The sequence below is a fragment of the Tubulanus polymorphus genome, chromosome 4, assembly GCF_964204645.1.
Source record: "Tubulanus polymorphus chromosome 4, tnTubPoly1.2, whole genome shotgun sequence".
Lineage (NCBI taxonomy): Eukaryota > Metazoa > Nemertea > Palaeonemertea > Tubulaniformes > Tubulanidae > Tubulanus > Tubulanus polymorphus.
The window spans coordinates 950,166-971,582 of NC_134028.1; the positions used below are offsets into that span (position 1 = coordinate 950,166).

General features: G+C 39.3%; 3 protein-coding genes across 17 annotated transcripts; 1 reads left to right on the forward strand and 2 right to left on the reverse strand.

The window, feature by feature from the left end:
• Nucleotides 1–2,788: 2,788 nt before the first annotated feature.
• LOC141903766 (solute carrier family 22 member 7-like) lies at nucleotides 2,789–6,502 on the reverse strand. Of its 6 annotated transcripts, none has more exons than XM_074792049.1 (9): nucleotides 6,280–6,502; nucleotides 5,415–5,979; nucleotides 4,969–5,197; nucleotides 4,698–4,893; nucleotides 4,392–4,625; nucleotides 4,176–4,310; nucleotides 3,742–3,951; nucleotides 3,394–3,466; nucleotides 2,789–3,073 (listed from the first exon to the last, which is right to left on the reverse strand). In XM_074792049.1, the coding sequence occupies exons 2-9, from the start codon at nucleotides 5,820–5,822 to the stop codon at nucleotides 2,924–2,926; spliced, it is 1,635 nt and encodes a 544-aa protein (XP_074648150.1). In that variant the 5' UTR covers nucleotides 5,823–5,979; nucleotides 6,280–6,502; the 3' UTR covers nucleotides 2,789–2,923. The 6 variants fall into 6 exon arrangements, with proteins under 6 accessions (XP_074648150.1, XP_074648149.1, XP_074648153.1 ...); XM_074792048.1 differs by having other exon boundaries at nucleotides 6,111–6,502; XM_074792052.1 differs by having other exon boundaries at nucleotides 4,392–4,650; nucleotides 4,735–4,893; nucleotides 6,105–6,502.
• Nucleotides 6,503–6,937: 435 nt separating this feature from the next.
• Nucleotides 6,938–12,613, reverse strand: LOC141903764 (organic cation transporter-like protein). 2 transcript variants are annotated; one of them, XM_074792046.1, is made up of 8 exons: nucleotides 12,534–12,613; nucleotides 9,331–9,559; nucleotides 9,053–9,248; nucleotides 8,729–8,962; nucleotides 8,313–8,447; nucleotides 7,818–8,027; nucleotides 7,521–7,593; nucleotides 6,938–7,266 (listed from the first exon to the last, which is right to left on the reverse strand). In XM_074792046.1, the coding sequence occupies exons 2-8, from the start codon at nucleotides 9,503–9,505 to the stop codon at nucleotides 7,054–7,056; spliced, it is 1,236 nt and encodes a 411-aa protein (XP_074648147.1). In that variant the 5' UTR covers nucleotides 9,506–9,559; nucleotides 12,534–12,613; the 3' UTR covers nucleotides 6,938–7,053. The 2 variants fall into 2 exon arrangements, with proteins under 2 accessions (XP_074648147.1, XP_074648146.1); XM_074792045.1 differs by lacking the exon at nucleotides 12,534–12,613 and adding an exon at nucleotides 9,828–10,427.
• Nucleotides 11,147–21,351, forward strand: LOC141903767 (uncharacterized). Of its 9 annotated transcripts, none has more exons than XR_012619095.1 (4): nucleotides 11,147–11,404; nucleotides 11,585–12,796; nucleotides 19,271–19,313; nucleotides 19,518–21,351. XR_012619095.1 is itself a non-coding variant. In XM_074792059.1 (4 exons), the coding sequence occupies exons 3-4, from the start codon at nucleotides 16,650–16,652 to the stop codon at nucleotides 17,616–17,618; spliced, it is 936 nt and encodes a 311-aa protein (XP_074648160.1). In that variant the 5' UTR covers nucleotides 12,670–12,796; nucleotides 16,403–16,442; nucleotides 16,632–16,649; the 3' UTR covers nucleotides 17,619–18,348. The 9 variants fall into 9 exon arrangements, 6 of the variants coding, with proteins under 6 accessions (XP_074648160.1, XP_074648155.1, XP_074648159.1 ...); XR_012619094.1 differs by lacking the exons at nucleotides 19,271–19,313; nucleotides 19,518–21,351 and adding exons at nucleotides 13,592–13,629; nucleotides 13,848–15,470 and having other exon boundaries at nucleotides 11,147–11,394; XR_012619093.1 differs by lacking the exons at nucleotides 19,271–19,313; nucleotides 19,518–21,351 and adding exons at nucleotides 13,592–13,629; nucleotides 13,848–15,470 and having other exon boundaries at nucleotides 11,148–11,404.
• Nucleotides 21,352–21,417: the final 66 nt, after the last annotated feature.

The window sequence follows — 21,417 nt, forward strand, 5'->3', positions numbered from 1 at the left end:
ACTCTAACTAACATTTACCTATTTACACAAACATTAAACAAAGTCCAACCATCAGTTGAATGTTTTTTAGAAGAAGTTTTGAAAACAAACTTTTTGAAAAGTTTATACTGATCTGCAACTGATCTTAATCATCTGTCAATTTCAACTTTAATTTATTCAGGGACGAGTTTCATGAATTGAATACAGTTGCTAGGTTTGTGTTTGACTCTTTGAGTAAAGATTAGTTCGTGTTTGAACCCAAGAGTCACATTTTAACTGTGGAATCGGGTAATGACAGTTTACTTCAACTATTTGGGCAACTGGTCTCGGGTAACGCAGTCACCTTGACCTGTATCGAGGATCTACTGGTTTTAGCCTAATTTTCGGACAATGAGATACATACGTAAATACAAGCAGACTCGCCGCTTCTAATATAAACCTGGCGTCGTCGAGATTCAGAATGTCATTAGCATTCAGAAGTTATCTAATTACATGCAGCGTGTGTAATCTAGTTCTGATGTGGTTTTTCCGGCCATTTGAGACAAGATTGGGGAACAGGAAAGTGTCCTCTAACTATGATACAATTATCAGCTTTGTTGTCGCCAATAAGAACAGAGGAAATCCTGTATTCAATTGCATAGCCGCTAAATATCAGATAATAGAAAAAAATACACGGCACCGTCCGATGATTTGTCAGTGGCTTTTTTGCACGAAATCATCGTCTGGCGAGTTCGGAAGTCATTTGATGCATATCCGCCACTTATATCTCGTGTTTATCGTGATACAAACATGGATGTAATAAGCGATGACGAAACGAAATGACTTTTCATTTTGGCGAGAAATACCGAAAATAATGAGATATATGTATGAATGATTTTTGTTATAGTTTAGTGAGTTTAGTTTGAATTCATGGATTACTTCGAAAACCGATAAATACTGATCATACTGGACGAGATCAGTGTAATGAACTTTTTAAAGCTGTTCTTTGTAAACGGATCTGTTTTTGAATTATTAAATTAAGTCGAAAGAAAGGTCAAACGATTTCCGTGGTATCCCTTTTAATTGAGGGTTTTTCTTCAATACATCGATGTAAATTAATCTACGTGGTGCTCAGGAAATCCTAGTAATGTCTACGTGAACATAATAACCATTTCACATCGATTGTGCCGATGATTTACACAGTGTATGTAATTAAGGTAAGGGTTCGCGGGGATTCATTGAGATAGAGTCAGTAAGACTGCCGCTGCTGTGCTGGTACTCATATTACTAGTGCTGCTGTACGACAGGGCGATGTTCGTCAGTAATTAAATACCAATATAATCATCAACCTTAATGTAATCGCTGTATAGAGAGTAACGTAGCGTAACTAATTTCCCTCTGAGGATTTTTTTGCATATATTCGAGTTGACTGAAGTCTACGCTATACCCCCACCTTGCGCTAATAGATACAGCTCGCTCTAGTCTCTCAATGTTGACCATCAGGAATTGTTTATGGACGACTCTCTTAGTATTATTTCCCGTGAATGGTTCTCCTAGTACGGGAAACATTGACCGATCAATCACAGCTAGTTAACTCGACGTTTCTCGCGTAACTACAAAATGTATTTCATTTCCCTTCGGTAAAAAATGGTCCCGGTGCTTGAATCGATCGCGTATTTCTTTACAGAATAGATTCCGAGATGTCGAACAGCCATTATTTGGGAAATACGATTTATTTCTTATCAGTTTTCTCCACGAGTCCAGGTTCGGGCGGCACGCTTGTCGTTTGTCACTCTTTCTAATTGTCGCACTACGGAGTCTTAAACATTACATGGTAACTTTCATAAGAACATAAGTGTGATGTCAGTGTGTACTAGAGAGACAGAGATTGGCACCCTGTAGTAGAGGGTTGTAGAGGGGTTGTATAGGGGTTGTAGAGGGCTGTAGAGGGGTTGTAAAGGGTTGTAGAGGGGTTGTTTAGGGTTGTATAGGGGTCGTATAGGGGTTGTAAGGGTTGTAGAGGGCTGTAGAGGGGTTGTAAAGGGTTGTAGATGGGTTGTAGAGGGTTGTATAGGGTTGTATAGGGGTCGTATAGGGGTTGTAAGGGCTGTAGAGGGGTTGTAAAGGGTTGTAGATGGGCTGTAGAGGGTTGTATAGGGGTTGTAGAGGGTTGTAGAGGGGTTGTAGAGGGCTGTAGAGGGATTGTAAAGGGTTGTAGATGGGTTGTAGAGGGTTGTATACGGTACTGTGGATACAACCACTTCCTATAGGACTGGTAGCTCTGATCCCAGCCTCCTGGTTTTCTTATTCAAGTTAACATAGATGTGTTTATAGCTCAAGGATATCTTCCAACGATGTGGAAATTTCCATATTCATAATATCAGTAATAAAAGCGTGCCTTGATGTCATTTCCGGTGTCGATGTAAGATACCTCTGTCGGGGAAATAAACACCTAGAATAACGATGTGTTCCGCTGATGAAAAATGAAGATAAATTCGAGGAGAAATTGGGGGTAGGGGGCTATTAAACTCTGTCCCGGTTCTCGTCCGTCGCTGATAAACTGCGTCAGCGCGAAATCGACAGCAAATTACGCGAAGCAAAATTAACGGCATCCGTCAAGGCCAAGGTCAAGGTCAAGGTTCTCGCGCCGGTAGTGATTGGTCATTATTCCGTTGGTGGAATATAAACGAATCTGTCGCAACATCGCGGACTCTCTGTACTGGGCCAGTTCTCTAGCGCCGAGCTCAGATTATAATTAAAACATGATCTGTATTTCATATAGATATTCAAAGTGTATTTAGTTTGGAAAATCAGAATTCTCCATCAATTATTGAACACGATGAAATATGGATAATGAGGTAGTAAATATCAGGCCGTAGCAAGCATTGACAAAGTGGTAGGGCCATGGCTGCAGTGGCCGCTCCACTTTAGTACTACGGCCTTGGATATGTGGTAATTGCTGCCGTCAATGGTTCGTTCTCTTGTTGGAAACTAGTACAGCGTCTTCGAGCGGCTTCCGGTTCGTTTCGGGCAGATACAAAAATACCAGGACTGTCACGGAAATACAGAACGTGAAATATACAGCGTACGGTACTGTCCAATGAATGGCGATACCCTGCAATTAGAAATAACAGAATAACCGCGTCAATATTTCAGCAGAAAGAAACGACCGGTGAATAAAGAGACGATTCAGACCATCAGGACAAGTGACCTAGAGCATGACACAGCTAGCTATAGTAAAACTCGCCACATTAACGAAGTTCTCTCTATTTCTGAGTCTTAATCTTTATTCCTAATTCAATTAACTACATTGTATTGTGTATGTCGTCAACAAAATGACCTTCACGCCTTCAACGACATCGGCAGCGAATTTCGCTGTATCAACCACGAATTTGATATCAATTAGTCGAGTAATTAGTAAGGTCGATCACTTACCATATAGGCGATTTGAGGAGCAATGATTCCTCCTATACGAGACGCTATGCTGCATGATGACATACCTAGATTTCTATAGATAAAAATAATAGAACACGTTATAACAGAAACTATTAAACACCTATATCCATGAGCAAATAGTACATCAATGATCATCTTAGTTGTACAGTAAATCTATCTTAACAACCAGTGTAATCTAACACCTTGAGACCACATTTTGGACCTAAAACTATGCAAATGAGCCCAGTTCCTTATAGGAATTTGCTCCTCAGGTAAATGCGACATCTAATCTGAAATAACTCATATTTATGTAGTTTCGCTCCCCTGATATTTAGTTCATATGTTTACCGTATAACTGTTGGGAAAGCCTCATTACAGTAAATAATAGTTAGTTGCATGCACGCTAGAACTGCACCCTGTCCCACTATCACCAAAATAGTCATCAGGATTCCAATACCGGCTTCAGATTTCTTATCCAGTAAACCTATGATTAAAGCAGATACCAGACACACAACTGACACGGACATATAGCCGAAAAATGACCTCCGTCGACCAAATCTGTAAAAAGATAAACATATTTATTCTGGATTGTTAACATATAACTTCAGTCGTTATGACACTAGTATTCTTGAAGGTGACTGATAAAATAAAGTCGTAACGTCGAATAAACCACGAGTTCGAGGAAACTTTTTCGACTTTATTTTTCATTTGTCAGTATACGAGAGTTTTTCTACATTCAAGCATTTGCCTTTATAGAATAGGTCCTTGTGTTTTTCTCTTACCTGTTGCCGAAATATATAGTAGACCAGATGAACGGTATCAGAGTGCACGAGTTTACTATCGAATTGATGAATATTGAACCTTCAAATGTGTTATACATAGTACTGATTCCATAGAAAATAGCAGAAACACTGAAACTTTAGATGGACAAAAATGAAAGTAGATTTTTGGACAAGTTGCGTCTAGATTCCAGCGAGGCACTGTCGATGAATTCTTACCCGGCATACATCAGTGTTAAAGTCTGAATGGCCAGTTCTCTAGTACAGAATAGATCCAGATAATTGTGTCGTTTTCCCTCCTCCTGTTCAGACTTATCCTGAGCAGCTAACGCGCGTAGTAAACCTAGATCTGGTACTTGAGTTCTGTTCACTCGCGCCATCCAACGTATCGTCTTTTCAGCTTCTTCGAATCGACCTTTCATCGTCAACCATCGAATACTTTCAGGAACCCATCTACAGCGAAATCTCGGTACCGTATCTACGACGACAAACTTGTGACTATATTCTAAACGAAGAAATACTTACATCACGGCGGCCACGATTGCTGGCATGAATATAGCACCTGTCAGGAAAGCAAGGTGGTCCCAACTTCCTACGAAATATGCACAGAAAGCCAGCAACATTGGTCCAAATCCAAAAAGACTAAAACCACCGATAAACGTGCGCCATTTTGGACCACAAAACTCCATCGGTAGCGTGAAACAGATACAGAACGGTCCGGCTAAAATTATAGTCTTCGAAATTAAAATGTACACATTGTGTGATTATACGTCAAAGTTAGACAAAAAAAACTTACCAATACAGAAACCAATAAAGAATCTGAGCACAATGAACATATAATAGTTAACTGATAATCCGACAAGAACTTGTAGAATCATCACTCCGCTACAGTAGAGGAGAAGGATTATCTTACGACCGAGCCAGTCAGCCAGGTATCCGCACACTAGAGCTCCGATAAGTATCCCGGCCATTTGTATACTGATTGATAGTTCCGATATGAATGCTTTATCGCAGACAAGATCCCACTGAAATCATAACAGCATAGCTTCAATATATCGGGAATTAGGGTATAAGTAAAAATGCCCATGGACTTTTACAAACAAGACATGGACCCCGTTTCTTCGAAAGTTTCAAACATTTGGTTTGATTGCTATTGAATTATTTCCCATTATCAATGAGGACAACTATTCTTAAACTTGTCATGAAATCGGACCCACGTGACTCGAGATTCATTGATCTTACCTCTGTGACTATAGAATAAACGGTGGTTGTCGTATCATAATCAAATTCTACACATTTACTTCCATTTATTTGACAAATTCCACTACAAGACGTATTCAATGTTAAATTTGATGAAAATGTCGACGATGTCGTCAGATTTTGACCGGAAAACCGAACACATTTCCAATTGGGAACAACATTGGAAAACATGTAATAAAGTGTAATCCAACCGGCGGAAAAATTCAATATAACGTTTATAGCAACGAGACGTATTTGAAATAGACCGAAATAGCCTAAAACCTTGAGCAAACGTTCGAAATGTAAATCGGTATCTGATGCGAACGTCTCAACTTCAGCCGAATCAACGACCAGAGCTCCGTCAACATCGGCTACAGTAGATACATTCTCATTTTCTTCCTCGTCACCCATAGCAGCTAATCACCGGTCTCGCGACCTACACTAGAGGCACCGTCGCTAAAAATGCTCTAGTTGTGCATTTTGCAAAGGATATCATTTTCCAACTCGGTCACGTGTCAAGATATTTCCATTAGGTCACGATTAGTTATTTACACTTCTACCACACAACCTGAATTCAGTTTATAAACATAAACAGGGCTTTAAAAAGTGTAACTCATAAGGAAGATTTATGAGTTGATGCCGGTGTAGAGTGTATATATCCCTCGGTGCTACAGGAAGCGCGGTATACTTTACAATTACATGTCTGGATATATGATTAATAGGCTGTGTTGAACTGTCGACGGTTTCATCCTCCCCCGGCAAGGTTTCGAACCTGATGACATCGAGACGATCGCGGTATGACGTCACGTGTGGCAGTCTCGTTCTCGATGCCATCAGACTCGAATCCCTGCAAAAGGAGGACGTGCACCTGTCTAAGTATGCTCCATTGCGTTCCCGTTTCAATGATGCACTCAACAGTTGAAACCGTCTTGGCCAACTCGTGTATAGACTCGACTTCTGTGATGCCTTCACGGCAATGTAAGCCTAATCCTCCCGCGCCTGTCCATGTGTTGTATAATATCTAGACCTTTAGATCAGTGTGGTCGACTCTAAATATCCGCTACTTACTCCTTTGCCTGGTGACTCGTTATACAAGCCTACAATGTGATATCATGTAGTCAATGAATTATTTATGAATAGATTGGCTTATCAGCACTGAGGCTACTACTGCAGCGACGTATACGCCACCTGTCGGATTATTCATATGTGTTCTATCTTTCGTTTTTTCTTGTTACTCGAGCAGATGGCTTACAGTCGCGGTGCCCAGGCTGGGGTGGCTCCAGGCTGTCATTCCGTTCAGTAGTGGGTGGCTCCAGGCTGTCATTCCGTTCAGTAATGGGTGGCTCCAGGCTGATTCCCTTCGGTTTAGTAATGGGTGGTTCCAGTCGTAGGTTGGAGCTGAATTTGGCATGCGAGGGTTCACAGAAAATTCTTATATCGGAGGGGGACTAATGTGAAATTTTGACTTAAGCAATGACCAGTACAAATCGGGTTCTGCTTTGTCACAAACTTGACTAGGACTCAAAGATAGTTCTATCTGTTAACAGGATTGTTTATTTCTTGATAGATTAATTATATGAATACAAAAGTAAGTTTCAAAATCAATGTATATACAATTTCTCATGAATGACGCTCTCATCAACTACACAGCATCTTCATTGAGGCAATCAGCTGATGTCTCCTCTTGGATCGGTTCCAATTCGCTTCTGGTGCGGGACATTCTGGCCGTGACTGGCACGGCGTCTTTCAGCGGCTTCTTGTTCGTTTCGGGCAGGTACAAAAACACTAAAACTGTTGCCGAAATGCAGAATATAAAATAGACAGCGTACGGTACTGTCCAATGAATGGCGATACCCTGCAGTTGGAGAAGAAAAAAAGTTTTTGAAATCATTTCATAATTAAAGAAATTCGAATCCCGGGACCCTTTGCAAGACGGGACAGATGCGGCTTTTTCACAGAGCCCAAGTGCCATAGACTGCGTATCTGACAACCACCTTTAACAATGAGAAACCATGGTAATATCTGACAAATTTCAAAATGTTCCCAGCTAGGATTATTTTCTCCCGCACATCCATGAAACTCAGAACTACACAATGATTGAGCACTTACCAAATAGGCGATTTGAGGAGCAATGATACCACCAATACGAGACACTGTACTACAAGATGATATACCCATAGTTCTGTATATGAAACACAAAATTAAAAATAATATGCACAATATAGGATTCTCGTTCAATAGAACGTAAATTCATTGAAGGATCATACGAAATATTCGAGACCAATAACGAGAGAAATCCCACAATAAATTCAGCCAAAAATGAAAAGTTCTATATCAAAATGATTATATTTCGAACAGTGTTTCGGTTTAATTCATTGGAGGATCATTCGAAACTAATACATTTACCGTATAACCGTTGGGAAAGTTTCAATACCATAAATACCGATCAGCTGCCAGCCTGCTAAAACTGCACCCTGCCCTACTATAACTAAAACAGTCATCAGGATTCCGACACCAGCTTCAGATTTCTTATCCAGTAAGCCTATTATTAGAAATATCAGCAGACACAAAACCGGTACGGTCATGTAGCCGAAAAACGAATTCCGCCTACCGAATCTGCAAAATAGAATCAACAGTTGATTGTAGCCTATATTTGCATATGAGATGTATTTGATAATGAAATCTATCCTGATCACTTGTAACGGCCATCTTGAATAATGTCAGAATTGGAAAAAATGTAGTCTTTTTAGTTCTTATTGTGGGTTTTTCGCTTTATTGAATTCAGACGGTCGCCAAAATGATCGTGTTTCCTCCAACTTGCCCGCTTAATGTAAAATATATGGATCATGTTACTTTATTTATAACTTCGTTAAGCCTTGATAAAGTCTATCTCTTCCATACCTGTTACCGGAGTATATAGCAGTCCAGACTAACGGCATCACCACACATGAGTTTAATATCGCATTCATGAATATTGTACCTTCGAATGTACTGTACATCGTACTGACTCCGTAGAATATAGTCGAACAGCAAAAACTGTTTAACAATAAGGAAAACTTTATGAAGAGGTCTCTCGAGGTATTGGTTCATTAGAAAATGATCAAATTGAACTTTATCGGGATCCAGTTTCACCGGGTCCAGTTCTACACTTGAGTTGCGAGGATTTAACTTAATTAATTGAAAATGAACTGAAAAACTGTGGAACCAGAAGCAGGTGAGTTAAAAAATTTGCAGAACTTAGCACATGCGAAGCATTTATTATGGAAATATGAATTTTGTATTCTACAATACATATTACAAGTTAGATAATGTTTTACCTGGCGTACATCAGTGTTAAAGTCTGAATGGCCAGTTCTCTAGTACAGAATAGATCCAGATAATTGTGTCGTTTTCCCTCCTCCTGTTCAGACTTATCCTGAGCAGCTAACGCGCGTAGTAAACCTAGATCTGGTACTTGAGTTCTGTTCACTCGCGCCATCCAACGTATCGTCTTTTCAGCTTCTTCGAATCGACCTTTCATCGTCAACCATCGAATACTTTCAGGAACCCATCTACAGCGAAATCAAAACAAATATGATAATCTAATTCTGTATCTATAAATTTATAGATTGCAAGTGAAGAATGTTATCCACTAAACGTGCATCATGGCAGCGATGACTGCTGGCATGAATATAGCCCCCGTCACAAAAGCAAGATGTTGCCAGTTCCGTAAGTAGTACGCGAAGAAAGCCAACATCATTGGTGCAAATCCAAACAGACTTAGGGCTCCGACAAACGTGCGCCATTTTGGACCACAAAACTCCATTGGCAGCGTGTAACATAAACAGAATGGTCCGGCTGGAATGTAGTAAGAAAGGTGCGTATTACTTCAATTGTGGAGGTGAAGAGAAAGCAGTCAGAAACAAGAGATTACACTTACCAATACAGAAACCAATAAAGAATCTAAGTACAATATACATATAATAGTTAACTGATAATCCAGCGATGACTTGAAAAATCATAACTCCGCTACAGTAAACGAGAAGAGTTTTCTTACGACCGACCCATTCTGCCAGGTATCCGCAACATAGCGCTCCTATCAGTACTCCAGCCATCTGAATACTGACCGTCAGTTTTGGTATAAATGATTGGTCACAGACAAGATCCCACTGTAACAAATGCATAAGGATTTTGAAGGTTATTCAGCATTTCGTAAGGAACTGTATCTTATGAAAGGGAGAGTGGGCTGTATGCGGGAAAATACGAACTTAACATAGAAACCTTTTGCGAATCTTATGAATGCGGTATTGTTATATAAAGTCACACACACGTATATAAGTATATAAGTACACACACGTATGAAGTTAGGAAAATATGATTTAAAAATGTATATCTAATCATGTTCACCCTTCACCTATAGACTGTGCATGCACCCACCTCTTTCACTATGGAATTAATAGAGTCAGTTGTATTGTATTCAAATTTAATACATTTGTTTCCATCAATTTTGCAAACACCGGAGGTTGAATTTCCTACGATATGATTGGAAAAAGATACCACCGTCTGATTTCCGGAATATTCCGCGCATTTCCATTTGGGAACGACATTAGCAAATACATAGAATACCATGATCCAACTCGCGGAGAAATCCAGTAGACAAGTTATAGTAAATAAACGAACTTGAAATTTTCCGAAATATCCTAAAACTTTCAGCAACCGTTCGAAATGTATTTCTTCTGTTGTCGGAATTGAATCGTTACTTTTTAACTCCGTAGCAGCAGATTCGATGACGTCAGGAACCTGCTGGCCTGCAACAAGTCCTCTCTTCGTCATCATTTCGGGCGATTTCACTTTTTTTGTTCTCAATCGCTTCTTCTATTCACGCAATAATAATATTTGCACCCGCTGAAGGTGTTTAGATATATAACTGTAGTTTTGCTCGATACTGGAACAGGTCGACGTAATCACTGTTTAAACAACTGAACGATAAACTGAAGACACTGATCGAATTTATTAGATTTCAATGTCGTTGTTAACCCAGCACGATCACGACTCAAGCAGTAAACGTGACTGGTCGACGTTTATCACAGAGTGGTAAACATTTAGCTGCAGTGACCAGTCAGGTTTGGGATAACCTCAGTCAGGTGTGGGGTAACCACAGTCAGGCATGGTGCCTGGTTTGCAATCATACTCTATCCGTTAACAATACAATTGATTTCAAATAGTAAAACCTGAATAGCAAGTGTTCAGGTCCATTGGGCATTTACCAAAAGGTGCCATCTAGAATAATGAGAATAAAAAAATCATGGGCTATCTCTTAAGTTAACCTTAGCCTCGAATACGGGATGCTAACCAAAGCCATAGCTCTTCAAGCTTAAAGTAAGCCAAACCCCAGCTCTAGCTCCCAGAAACGTTAAACCTAGATTCGAACCCGGGCCTTCGGCGCACCAGCCGAGCACGCTAATCACTAGCTATCACTATCACTTATCACTAGACCAACGAACCCAAGTGACTGGCGTCATTTGGAAGTTTATGCAGTCAGTGTGATGACCAGTCAGGTGTGGTAATCAGTCAGGTTTGGTGACTGGTTGTCAGTCATTGTATTTTCACCAGAGATCCTCGGCTATCATTCGATATGACCTAAATTTCTCTCGACAATCAGTTCGCTTGCTATATTTTTATTTTTTTTTTTGGGGGGGGGGGGGTAATCTTATCGTAGACGGTATTGCACCTCGCGTGGTTTACGTCATTGTAAAACGATATCATTTCCTGCTGCTCTGACGTTGTAAACAATCGTGAAGACAAGACCTCTTTATTCATAGCTTGTAAAAAACGCCCAATTATTCATTCATTAGACGGAGAGAGATTGATCAGACTTAACTCCACCAAGATCAATGAGAAAAGATACCGGACAACACTTAGACTTGGATTACAACAAGACAAACATAAGTGAATTCGTGGATTCTACGTGTTGCCTGATATAAAGCCTATGTTGTTGATCGTGGTAAGACCGGGTAAGCTGAGTGGGTCAAATGGGCCTCTGTAAATTGCTTATGTAACAGTTGCTGATGATCCACAGCAGAGGCAACGGAATACGCTTTGATTTCTTTATGGCTGATATGTACAGAATCGCAGTTTACCATTTTTATTTTGATTATTCCATTTTGCCTTCTATGGATTACTTTATGTTACAGCTGAATTTGAATGATGGCTGATTTGACGACCTGCGATCATGCGTTACTTCAATACCAGCAAACCGCCTCTCCTGCAACAGGACAACAAGGAGGAAACTCTGCAGTCCAACTACAGATCCCACCAGCACTCCAGCCAATGGTGATTCAACTACAATGCATTCAGACATCGGACATACAAGAACCAGCTGATGAGCCACTCTCCCAACGGACTTCAATTTCTTGTAGAAGGATCGATGCCAGAAGGTTCACAATTTGTGGAATCGTACAAATGATTTCTGGCATCATCTGCATTACTTCAAGTTTAGTTATGATTTTTTTTTGTTATTATATAGAAGGTGGTAGTATCGGTATTTGGGGAGGGATTTTGTTCATTGCCGCTGGTGCTTTTGGGATTGTGCATGGTGAAATGTTATTGAAATGTTATATGATCATATGTTTCAGTTTGTCCATTTTGGCTGCAATCTGTTCCTTCGGTTTAATAATAGTGTCTATGATCTGGCTGCCGCACAGAATGTGTTTCACAGACTGGGTACTAGCCATGTACTGTGTATCGGTACTTACTGCATTATCAGAATTCATAACATCTATTTGTCAGGCTTTATTTTTCTGTCGATACTTGATACGAATGTGCAATGATATGGAAATTCAGCAAACCGAATGACCAAGTCCCGATTGTAATTTGTCCGCCAAACCTTCAACTTATAATTCTGTCACTGATGACGAACGTTACTGCTTGATTGGACTTGTAAATTATAAGTTTATCCATCCTCGCCTGCTGTGTTTGATCACCTCACGACGCCGAAGCTCACACCGAAACAAGCTTCGACGGGGATAACCTATTATCTTGTAGGCGAGGATGAAGTTTATTATGATACGTTGTGTACAGAGCTATTATTACCAGTAAGTGCATTATGTAACAGAATTTTAACGAAATACAAAAAGTAACGACCTTTATTTTGTGCAACTATCAGTGTTTCTTGCTCTAGTTTTTATTCGGTGTAAGAATCTCGTCATCTCATCATCAACTTCCTGCTGCACCGGATACTGGATTACACCGGATTACACTTGGCGCGTTGTGACGCAACAACCCGGATGTAGCATCATCACCGAAAACAACTGCGCAGTTAGTTTCATTCTGATTCAACAGACTATTGGGGAAACATACCAGTAGATCCTCTTCTCATTTGGACTCATACAACAAGACGAACAAAGGTAAAATTCGTGGATTCTATTGGGTATCTCGTTAGGCCTATTGCTGCTGAGTGTGGTGGTGAAAACTAATACCGGTTAAATAGAGAGAGGGTTTGATCGCGGCCTCTTCACTTATAGCTCATGATAAACCCTCTATATCTGATGATTCAAACGAGGGTAACGAACAGAAAACGCCGTTTGACTTTCTTCATAATCAGCTCTCACAGAATCGGAAAAAAATTGCGACTAATATCCGCTGTCACAGGATTTACGTAGGTTTCCCTGTTGCCTTATAATGATCCACGATGTTTGAAAGAAACGCACGGGTTATTTCGTAATTCACTTGTTCCAGAAACAACTTCTAAACACAGGATACTGAAGGCACGTGACTTGCTTTATACCATGAATTACACGAAACCATACTATTCGACCTACACGTTTTATTTTTTATTGGCACCACTCGTGAACCAGTCGCCATTTTCTATTGCGCAATCGATCGATAAAACGTCTAGCCGTCTACAAGATACACGGATATCACACAGAGAATATTGATTATTTTGTGGATAGAAAGAAAATACATTGTACGTACATCAACTCAGTAAATTTTTCAGCTAGTTTACCAGGGTTTTGATTATCAGTAGGTGACGCCTTAGTTTTATCGTTGTGAATACAGCATTAGCAGTATTCTCGACAGTACAGTAGATGTATGTATTGTACTGTATTATGACAGCGCGCAGACGAAACTGTGAACGTTTTAATACGTTCTATTTGAAGAAGAATTTTGGTTGAGTATCGTCATTTTTTTTTTTCATTCAGACTCGCGCACAAAACACCTACGATATAACGTTAAGAAGGTAAGTTCCCGGATTGATTGAGTGATTGTTCATTCTATTTCTATGACAATAACTGGTGCCTGATTTAGGCAACATGGTTTTGACAAATTTGTTGATTGTCAAAATCATTCCTATATATATTTCAAAATGAATCATCATTTGGTGGTTTCTAGTGCTTACTTTATGGCCGTAGCGAAAATAGAAATTATTTACATTGACCATATATGTTCGTGTTGTAGGTGAAATAGAGAATTCAAATGATGGCTGATTTGACGACTAATGATCGTACTGTGTTACTTCAACACTCGGAACAGACTACTGTCCCAGCAGCCCAAACTGCTGTTATGTTCGCTCCTCAGCAACAGCTTCAGTACGCCATGCCTGTTGGTAATATGACTTACAGCATGCCCACAGCCCAAGCTGTACCAGTAAATGTTGGTATGCCATCTGCAGCACCAGGACAACAATTGTATGTTTTACAAGGAGGAAACTCTGCAAACCAACCACAGATCCAACCAGTAACCCAACCACAGATCCAAACAGCAGCCCAACCAGGGATGATACAACTCCAGTATGGCATGACACCAGCCGTTCAGACACCAGCCATGCAGATGCCAGCTGATGAGCCACTCTTCGACCAGACTCCAATTCCTTGTAGCAACATCGATACCAAAAGGTTCACAATTTGTGGAATCGTCCAAATAATTTCCGGCATAATTTGCATTGCCTCAAGTATAGCTATATTTGCTTTCCGTAGGTACTTAGATGATGGTGGTATTGGTATTTGGGGAGGGATTTTGTTCATTGTCGCTGGTGCTTTTGGGATTGTGAATGGTAAAAAATTCCTAAAATGTTATATGATCACATGTTTCAGTTTGTCCATTGTGGCTGCATTCTGTTCCTTTGCTGCGATTCTAACATCTTTGACCTGGGTTTACTACCGGTCTTACCTAGGCTGGGCACCAGCCATGTACTGCGTATTGGCATTTGCTGCATTGTCAGAGTTCATTACATCTATTTGTCAGGCTTCATTTTTCTGTCGATACTTGGTAAGAATGTGTAATACATGTAGTATGACGATTCATCAACAGAATGCAGACCAACAAGTCCCGATTGTAATCTATCTGAATATTCCTCCTGGGTATTTACAACAGCCATCGATAGATAAGGAGATGTCCGCCCAACCTCCGACTTATAATTCCGTTACTGATAACGTCACTGCTTAATATGATATGTACCAACAAGTCGTACGCTTATCAGTGGGAGATGAGATCTAAATTGTCCTAATTTCAAATTGATATCTGCAATCGTGGATGTTGTAAAAGAACGTTTTCTTGGACACAAATTAAGATGCGCTCAATATAAACCAGAACTACGATTAGCTTTGACTAATTATCAATAAGCTGTTATATATAGTTTTAGATGGTCTAGCTTTGGTAATATACGTAGTAAAATATGCGGATATGTACACATAATCTATCCTTAAATGGAAAACCTTACCGGTGGCATTATAATATTTTCTCACTGTCCTATTGGGCTCAGTGAAATATCTGATTATTGTTTTGCCTTTAGTAGCAATATACGTTTCTGTATATCAGGATGAATAACAGTTGGATGAATAAATTCCGAATTTCCTTAAGTTCAGTCTAGGATCCCACCTCCCTGGTCCAGTAGAGATGTGGTCCAAAGGTCAGTTAAAAGTAAGCCGTTGCTTCATTTTAACATAATTATATCGCTATCGCTCATGATTTCTATTATTGTTATCATAAACAAAACTAATTCAAGTTAATTATAATTTTGTCAGTACTGAGCGTAATTAATGACACTTGAATATGATAGATGGAAATAAACATCACAGTAAATTCGTCTAAAGGAATTGTTTTTACTTATTCATTTATTCCGGTTGTTTCAACCATGGACGAAGTTTCTTATTTCAATCCTTTACGTTATTTGTGGCTTTAAGGCAAAGTATCTTTACACTAGAATATTGACAATAGACTGACCACTGGAACAGACTTACACGCACCCAAGTCCAGGAAAATGTGAGACAGTATCCAAATAAAGGAAGGACATTTTTGGACGGCCACAATCGAGGGTTTTCCGTCGGTATTAGAAATCTCTGAAGAAACGCATTCGAAAAGATACAATTTCCGAGAGGATCAGTGTCAATTTTGCAGATTATCGACGATCTCTTAGTTGACAAAAATAGCAACCTGAATGGTAAAGGGAAGGCAGGACCTACTTCATTCCCTATTTGTTAACGTTGTTTATGGAATGGTATTTCTATCCAGGAAATGCCTTACAAAACGTTACACGTAATCATGTATTTCACTTGACTGGAAACGTTTACAATAACATGAAAGTAGATGTCCTATTTTTTACTGGCGCTACGTAGTTACGGTTGTTCACCATTCGTTCCCATTTCCCTGAACAAGTCGCCATTTTGTTTTGTGTTATCAATCGATAAAAACGTCTGGCGGCTATCATACAAGGGATTTTATTCATTGTGTGGATAGAAAGAAGATACTTGTACGTACATCAACTCAGTACATTTTTCTGTCGGTTTACCTGGGTTTTGATTGTTATCAGGTGACGCCTTATTAATGTGGTTGAATGTATATAGTATTCATACACTAGCTATTCTAGCATTATCGACTGAGTTAGTGTATATACATGTATTATCAGCACTGTGTATTATGAATGCGTATTGACGGAATTAACTGCGTATGTCTAAAATACGTTCTGTATGAACAAGATTTTTGGTTGAGTATCGTCTTTTTCTTTTTTCATTCAGACTCGCGCACAAAACATCCGCGATATATAGAGTAAAAGAGGTAAGTTCTAATAAAACGAATTCGTTCTTTATACTATTTCTTCTACAGTCAGAGCCTAATTTAGTTCGTATCGACCAATTCGTTAAATTATCAAAACGTTTCCTATATCTACTCCAAATAATCATCCTCCAAACAAATGGCTTATGGAAAAAAGTCGTTAAGAATATAAAGTTCTTCATTGTGTTGCAGGTGAAGTAGATGATTTGAATGATGGCTGATTTGACGACTAATGATCGTACTGTGTTACTTCAACACTCGGAACAGACTACTGTCCCAGCAGCCCAAACTGCTGTTATGTTCGCTCCTCAGCAACAGCTTCAGTACGCCATGCCTGTTGGTAATATGAATTACAGCATGCCCACAGCCCAAGCTGTACCAGTAAATGTTGGTATGCCGTCTGCAGCACCAGGACAACAAGTGTATGTTTTACAGGGAGGAAACTCTGCTAACCAACCACAGATCCAACCAGTAGCCCAACCAGGGATGATACAACTCCAGTATGGCATGACACCAGCCGGTCTAACACCCCAGTATGGCATGACACCAGCAGTTCAGACACCAGCCATGCAGATGCCAGCTGATGAGCCACTCTTCGACCAGACTCCAATTCCTCGTAGCAACATTGATGGCAAAAGGTTCACAATTTGTGGAATCGTCCAAATAATTTCCGGCATAATTTGCATTGCTTCAAGTGTAGGTGTATGGGCAGATCGTCGGTATATAGAAGGTGGTGGTATCGGTATTTGGGGAGGGGTTTTGTTCATTGTCGCTGGTGCCTTTGGGATTGTGAATGGTAAGAAATTCCTAAAATGTTATATGATCACATGTTTCAGTTTGTCCATTGTGGCTGCATTATGTGCCTTTGGTACAATACTTGTATCCCTTAACTGGGTCTACAGAATGTGTTACCTAGGCTGGGCACCAGGCATGTACTGTGTAACGGCTCTTGCTGCATTGTCAGAGTTCATTACATCTATTTGTCAGGCTTCATTTTTCTGTCGATACTTGGTAAGAATGTGTAATAATATGAAGATTCAGCAACAGAATAACCAACAAGTCCCGATTGTAATCTATCTGAATATTCCTCCTGGGTATTTACAACAACCATCGACAGATAAGGAGATGTCCGCCCAACCTCCAACTTATAATTCAGTTACTGATAACGTTACTGCTTAATATGACATGTACCAACAAGTGGTACGATTATCAGTTGGAGATGAGATCTAAATTGTCCTAATTTCAAATTGATATCTGCGTTCGTGGATGTTGTAAAATAACGTTTTCTTGGACACACATTAAGATACTCTCAATGTAAACCAGAACCACGCTTGGTTTGGACTCATTATCAATAAGCTATTATATATAGTTTTAGCATAGTTAACATTTAGTATAGTTCTAGCTTTGGTAATATACGTAGTAAGGTACACGGATATGTAATAACACAGAATATATCGTTAAATGGAAGTTATTATTCCAATTGGATTATCATTATATTCATTGCTATCTATAAGTTACCCTGTATATGATAGCACTATACACCCGGGCTCTGGCTAAGCTAAAGTATGAGTTTCTTTACGTTTATTGTCCTTGGTATATAATAAGCATAATATCTTCTCATTGTTCTATTAGGACGGATATCTTTTTTTGAGCTCAATAAAAAATATCTGATTATTTGTTGGCCTTATAGTATCTTTGAGCGAAAAATTAAATTCCGAATTTCCTTAGTTCAATCAAGGATCCCACCTTTCTGGTCCAGTAGAGATGTAGTCCTATGCAAAGTCGCTCATGATTTCTTTATTATTATCAGAAACAACCCAAGTTAATCATAATTGTGTCTGTACTGAGCGTAATTAATGACACTTGAATATGATAGATGGAAATAAACATCACAGTAAATTCGTCTAAAGGAATTGTTTTAACTTTTTCATTTATTCCGGTTTTTTCAACGATGGACTCTAAACGAAGTTTCTTATTTCAATCCTTCACGTGATTTGATCTTTACACTAGAATACTGGCAATAGACTGACCACAGGAACAGACTATACCTTACCCAGGTCTAGGAAAATGTGAGACAGTATCCAAAAGAAAAAGATGCGATTTCTGAGAGAATGAGCGTCACATTTGCAGGCGACGATCTCCCCTGATATAAAAAGGCAACCTGATTTGCAATGAGAAGACAGCATCCACTTCACCCCCGAACTCGTTTCAAGGATTGGACTGTTAACTGGATTGCAGGGCTAAATACCGAAGTTTATCCGGGACTAGCTGGTGGGGTGCATAACATTTTACATAGGAAATACCTTACATAATAACGTTCCATGTAATTATACATTACATAACCAAAAATTATACATAATTACACATACATTAATATAACTTCGCCTAATTGTTTATTGCATATATTACTCAATAAGTAATTTGCCCTACATAACATTCTAAAGTCGCTCGATTTTTCTTGGCATGATTTCACAATGCGTCATATTTATTTATATGCAAATCAATGATTCCGATTTTTTTCGCTAAAGCGACAGAACTGTTGTGGCGTCAATATATCAGTGCGCCAACTGCTGCCAGCCTTAGTCAATACATAGTTCTTATTTAAAAAGCTACGTGTGGTTCTCTTAACTTCAGTTCTATACATGGAGTCTCGGAGTAAGTTGCACAGACTACATGCACATCCTGCATGTTTTTATTCGTTATATATGTCGCATATTGCTATCGACCTCGTAGCACTGCGACGATGTAAAATAGTACTGTGATAGTGTGCGCAATAACTGCGTCATGGATATATACACAATAATCATATAAGATCTTTCTCTTTCATTTAGCGAGCGCCAACAAAGTTCAATCATAGACCACATAAAACTCGAGGTAAGATTCGAATGAGATTTACAGTTTATCATTTTGGATGATATTGATTGTATTTACGTGAATTGAGTTTTGAAAGTTGAAAGAAAGAAACAAGATATTGAAGAACGTCCTTATTTGGCAGTAGATCGAATGTACATTAAGATAACTTTCACTGAACTAAATTTATGACCGCCTCTAAACAGGATTGTATATGTTAATTTTTAGGTGAAATAGAGAATTTAAATGATGGCTGATTTGACGAGTAATGATCGTACTGTATTACTTCAACACTCGGAACAGACTACTGTCCCAGCAGCCCAAACTGCTGTTATGTTCGCTCCTCAGCAACAGCTTCAGTACGCCATGCCTGTTGGTAATATGACTTACAGCATGCCCACAGCCCAAGCTGTACCAGTAAATGTTGGTATGCCATCTGCAGCACCAGGACAACAAGTGTATGTTTTACAAGGGGGAAACTCTGCAAACCAACCTCAGATCCAACCAGTAGCCCAACCACAGATCCAAACAGCAGCCCAACCAGGGATGATACAAATCCAGTATGGTATGACACCAGTCGTTCAGACACCCCAGTATAGTATGACCCCAGCCGTTCAGACACCCCAGTATGGTATGACACCAGCCGTTCGGACACCCCTTGATGCACCCCTTATCAATCAGACTCCTATGTATTGTAGCAATAATGATGCTAGAAAATTTGCAATTTGCGGAATTTTACAAATAATCGCTGGTGTAGTTTGTATTGTATTGAGTGTTGTTCTGTTGGCCATGCGTGAATTTCTGATGTTATTTGGAGTGAGTCTGTGGGGAGGGGTGATGTTCGTTGTAGCGGGAACATTTGGATTCTTAAATGCGAGGAAGTTTTTGAAGTGCTACATGATCACATGTATGACTTTATCAATCTTGAGTTCCCTGATTTCGTTCATCTCGCTCGTTACATCAGCTCTATCTGTCTATTACTGGTCCTACATAGGCTGGATACCGGCCTTCTTTTGCCTATTATGTGTCGCCTCGGCGATGGAGTTCGTGGCTTCAATTTGCCAGGCTTCACTTTTCTGCAGATATGCGGTTAAATTGTGTAGTAAAATGGGAATTTCTTATGACCAACAACAACAGGTTCCTATTGTAATCTATCTAAACATACCTCCCGGTACCTCTCAACAAACACCTGCTGATGATGGCGATTTCGTTAAAGATGATATTGTTAAGAAAGCCACATAAAGGTTCCATAAGGACAGACGTAATCTATATAATCTATATGCGAAAACCTAAGCTTGTACCACAATCTACGTTTCTTATAGATCTAATGTAAAAACGTTCACCTGAGATTGAAATTCTATATTAACTGAGAATAAGCAGTAGTTGCTTTGCAACATGAATCAGTGGACGAATATATATAGTTGAAATGCATGTGTAACTAGGAAGATATTAGGAACACTTTAAAGTACATCAACTGTCGTCCTTACTGAAGTCGTTTCTATTTAATAATCTCGTTTTGTCGTATTCCTAATTCAATTCACTAAATCGTCAACTTTTAATGATCGTCACAGTTATTACGACTTAAAAGCAGCGAGTTTGACTGTACATAATTTGATGGTTTGATACTGAGGACATACATTTTTTCCGCAACAGTAAATGTAAAAAATGTTACAGTAAAAGTCCTTAGTAACCGTTGGGGCTGATAAAAAGTATGGCATTATAACGAATTTGGTGTTGAAATTCTCCGAATTAGAAATGACAGGGCATTACCGCTGTTGTTTGACGTTTATTGAAGATTATACACCAAAATATGGATACAAAATTGTTGTACATACAGAACTACAAAATAATCGCTTATGTATACGAATAAGGTCAGCGACTCATCATAGATGTAGAAGCATGTTTCTTTTAAGTTTGATATCTATTCGTGTACTAGTTGAAATATGTCCAAGCACTGGTTGTTACTTACGATACAGCTTCAAACTGTTGTGTATCAAATGCGCTTTCATTTTTCTGTAAATTACATTATCAAATAAACAATGTGACAAGAAATTTACGAGTCCTTTCGTTTGTTGTGTTAACTTAGTACCTTGAGGAATAAAAATACAATGTAAAGTACATTCATGTG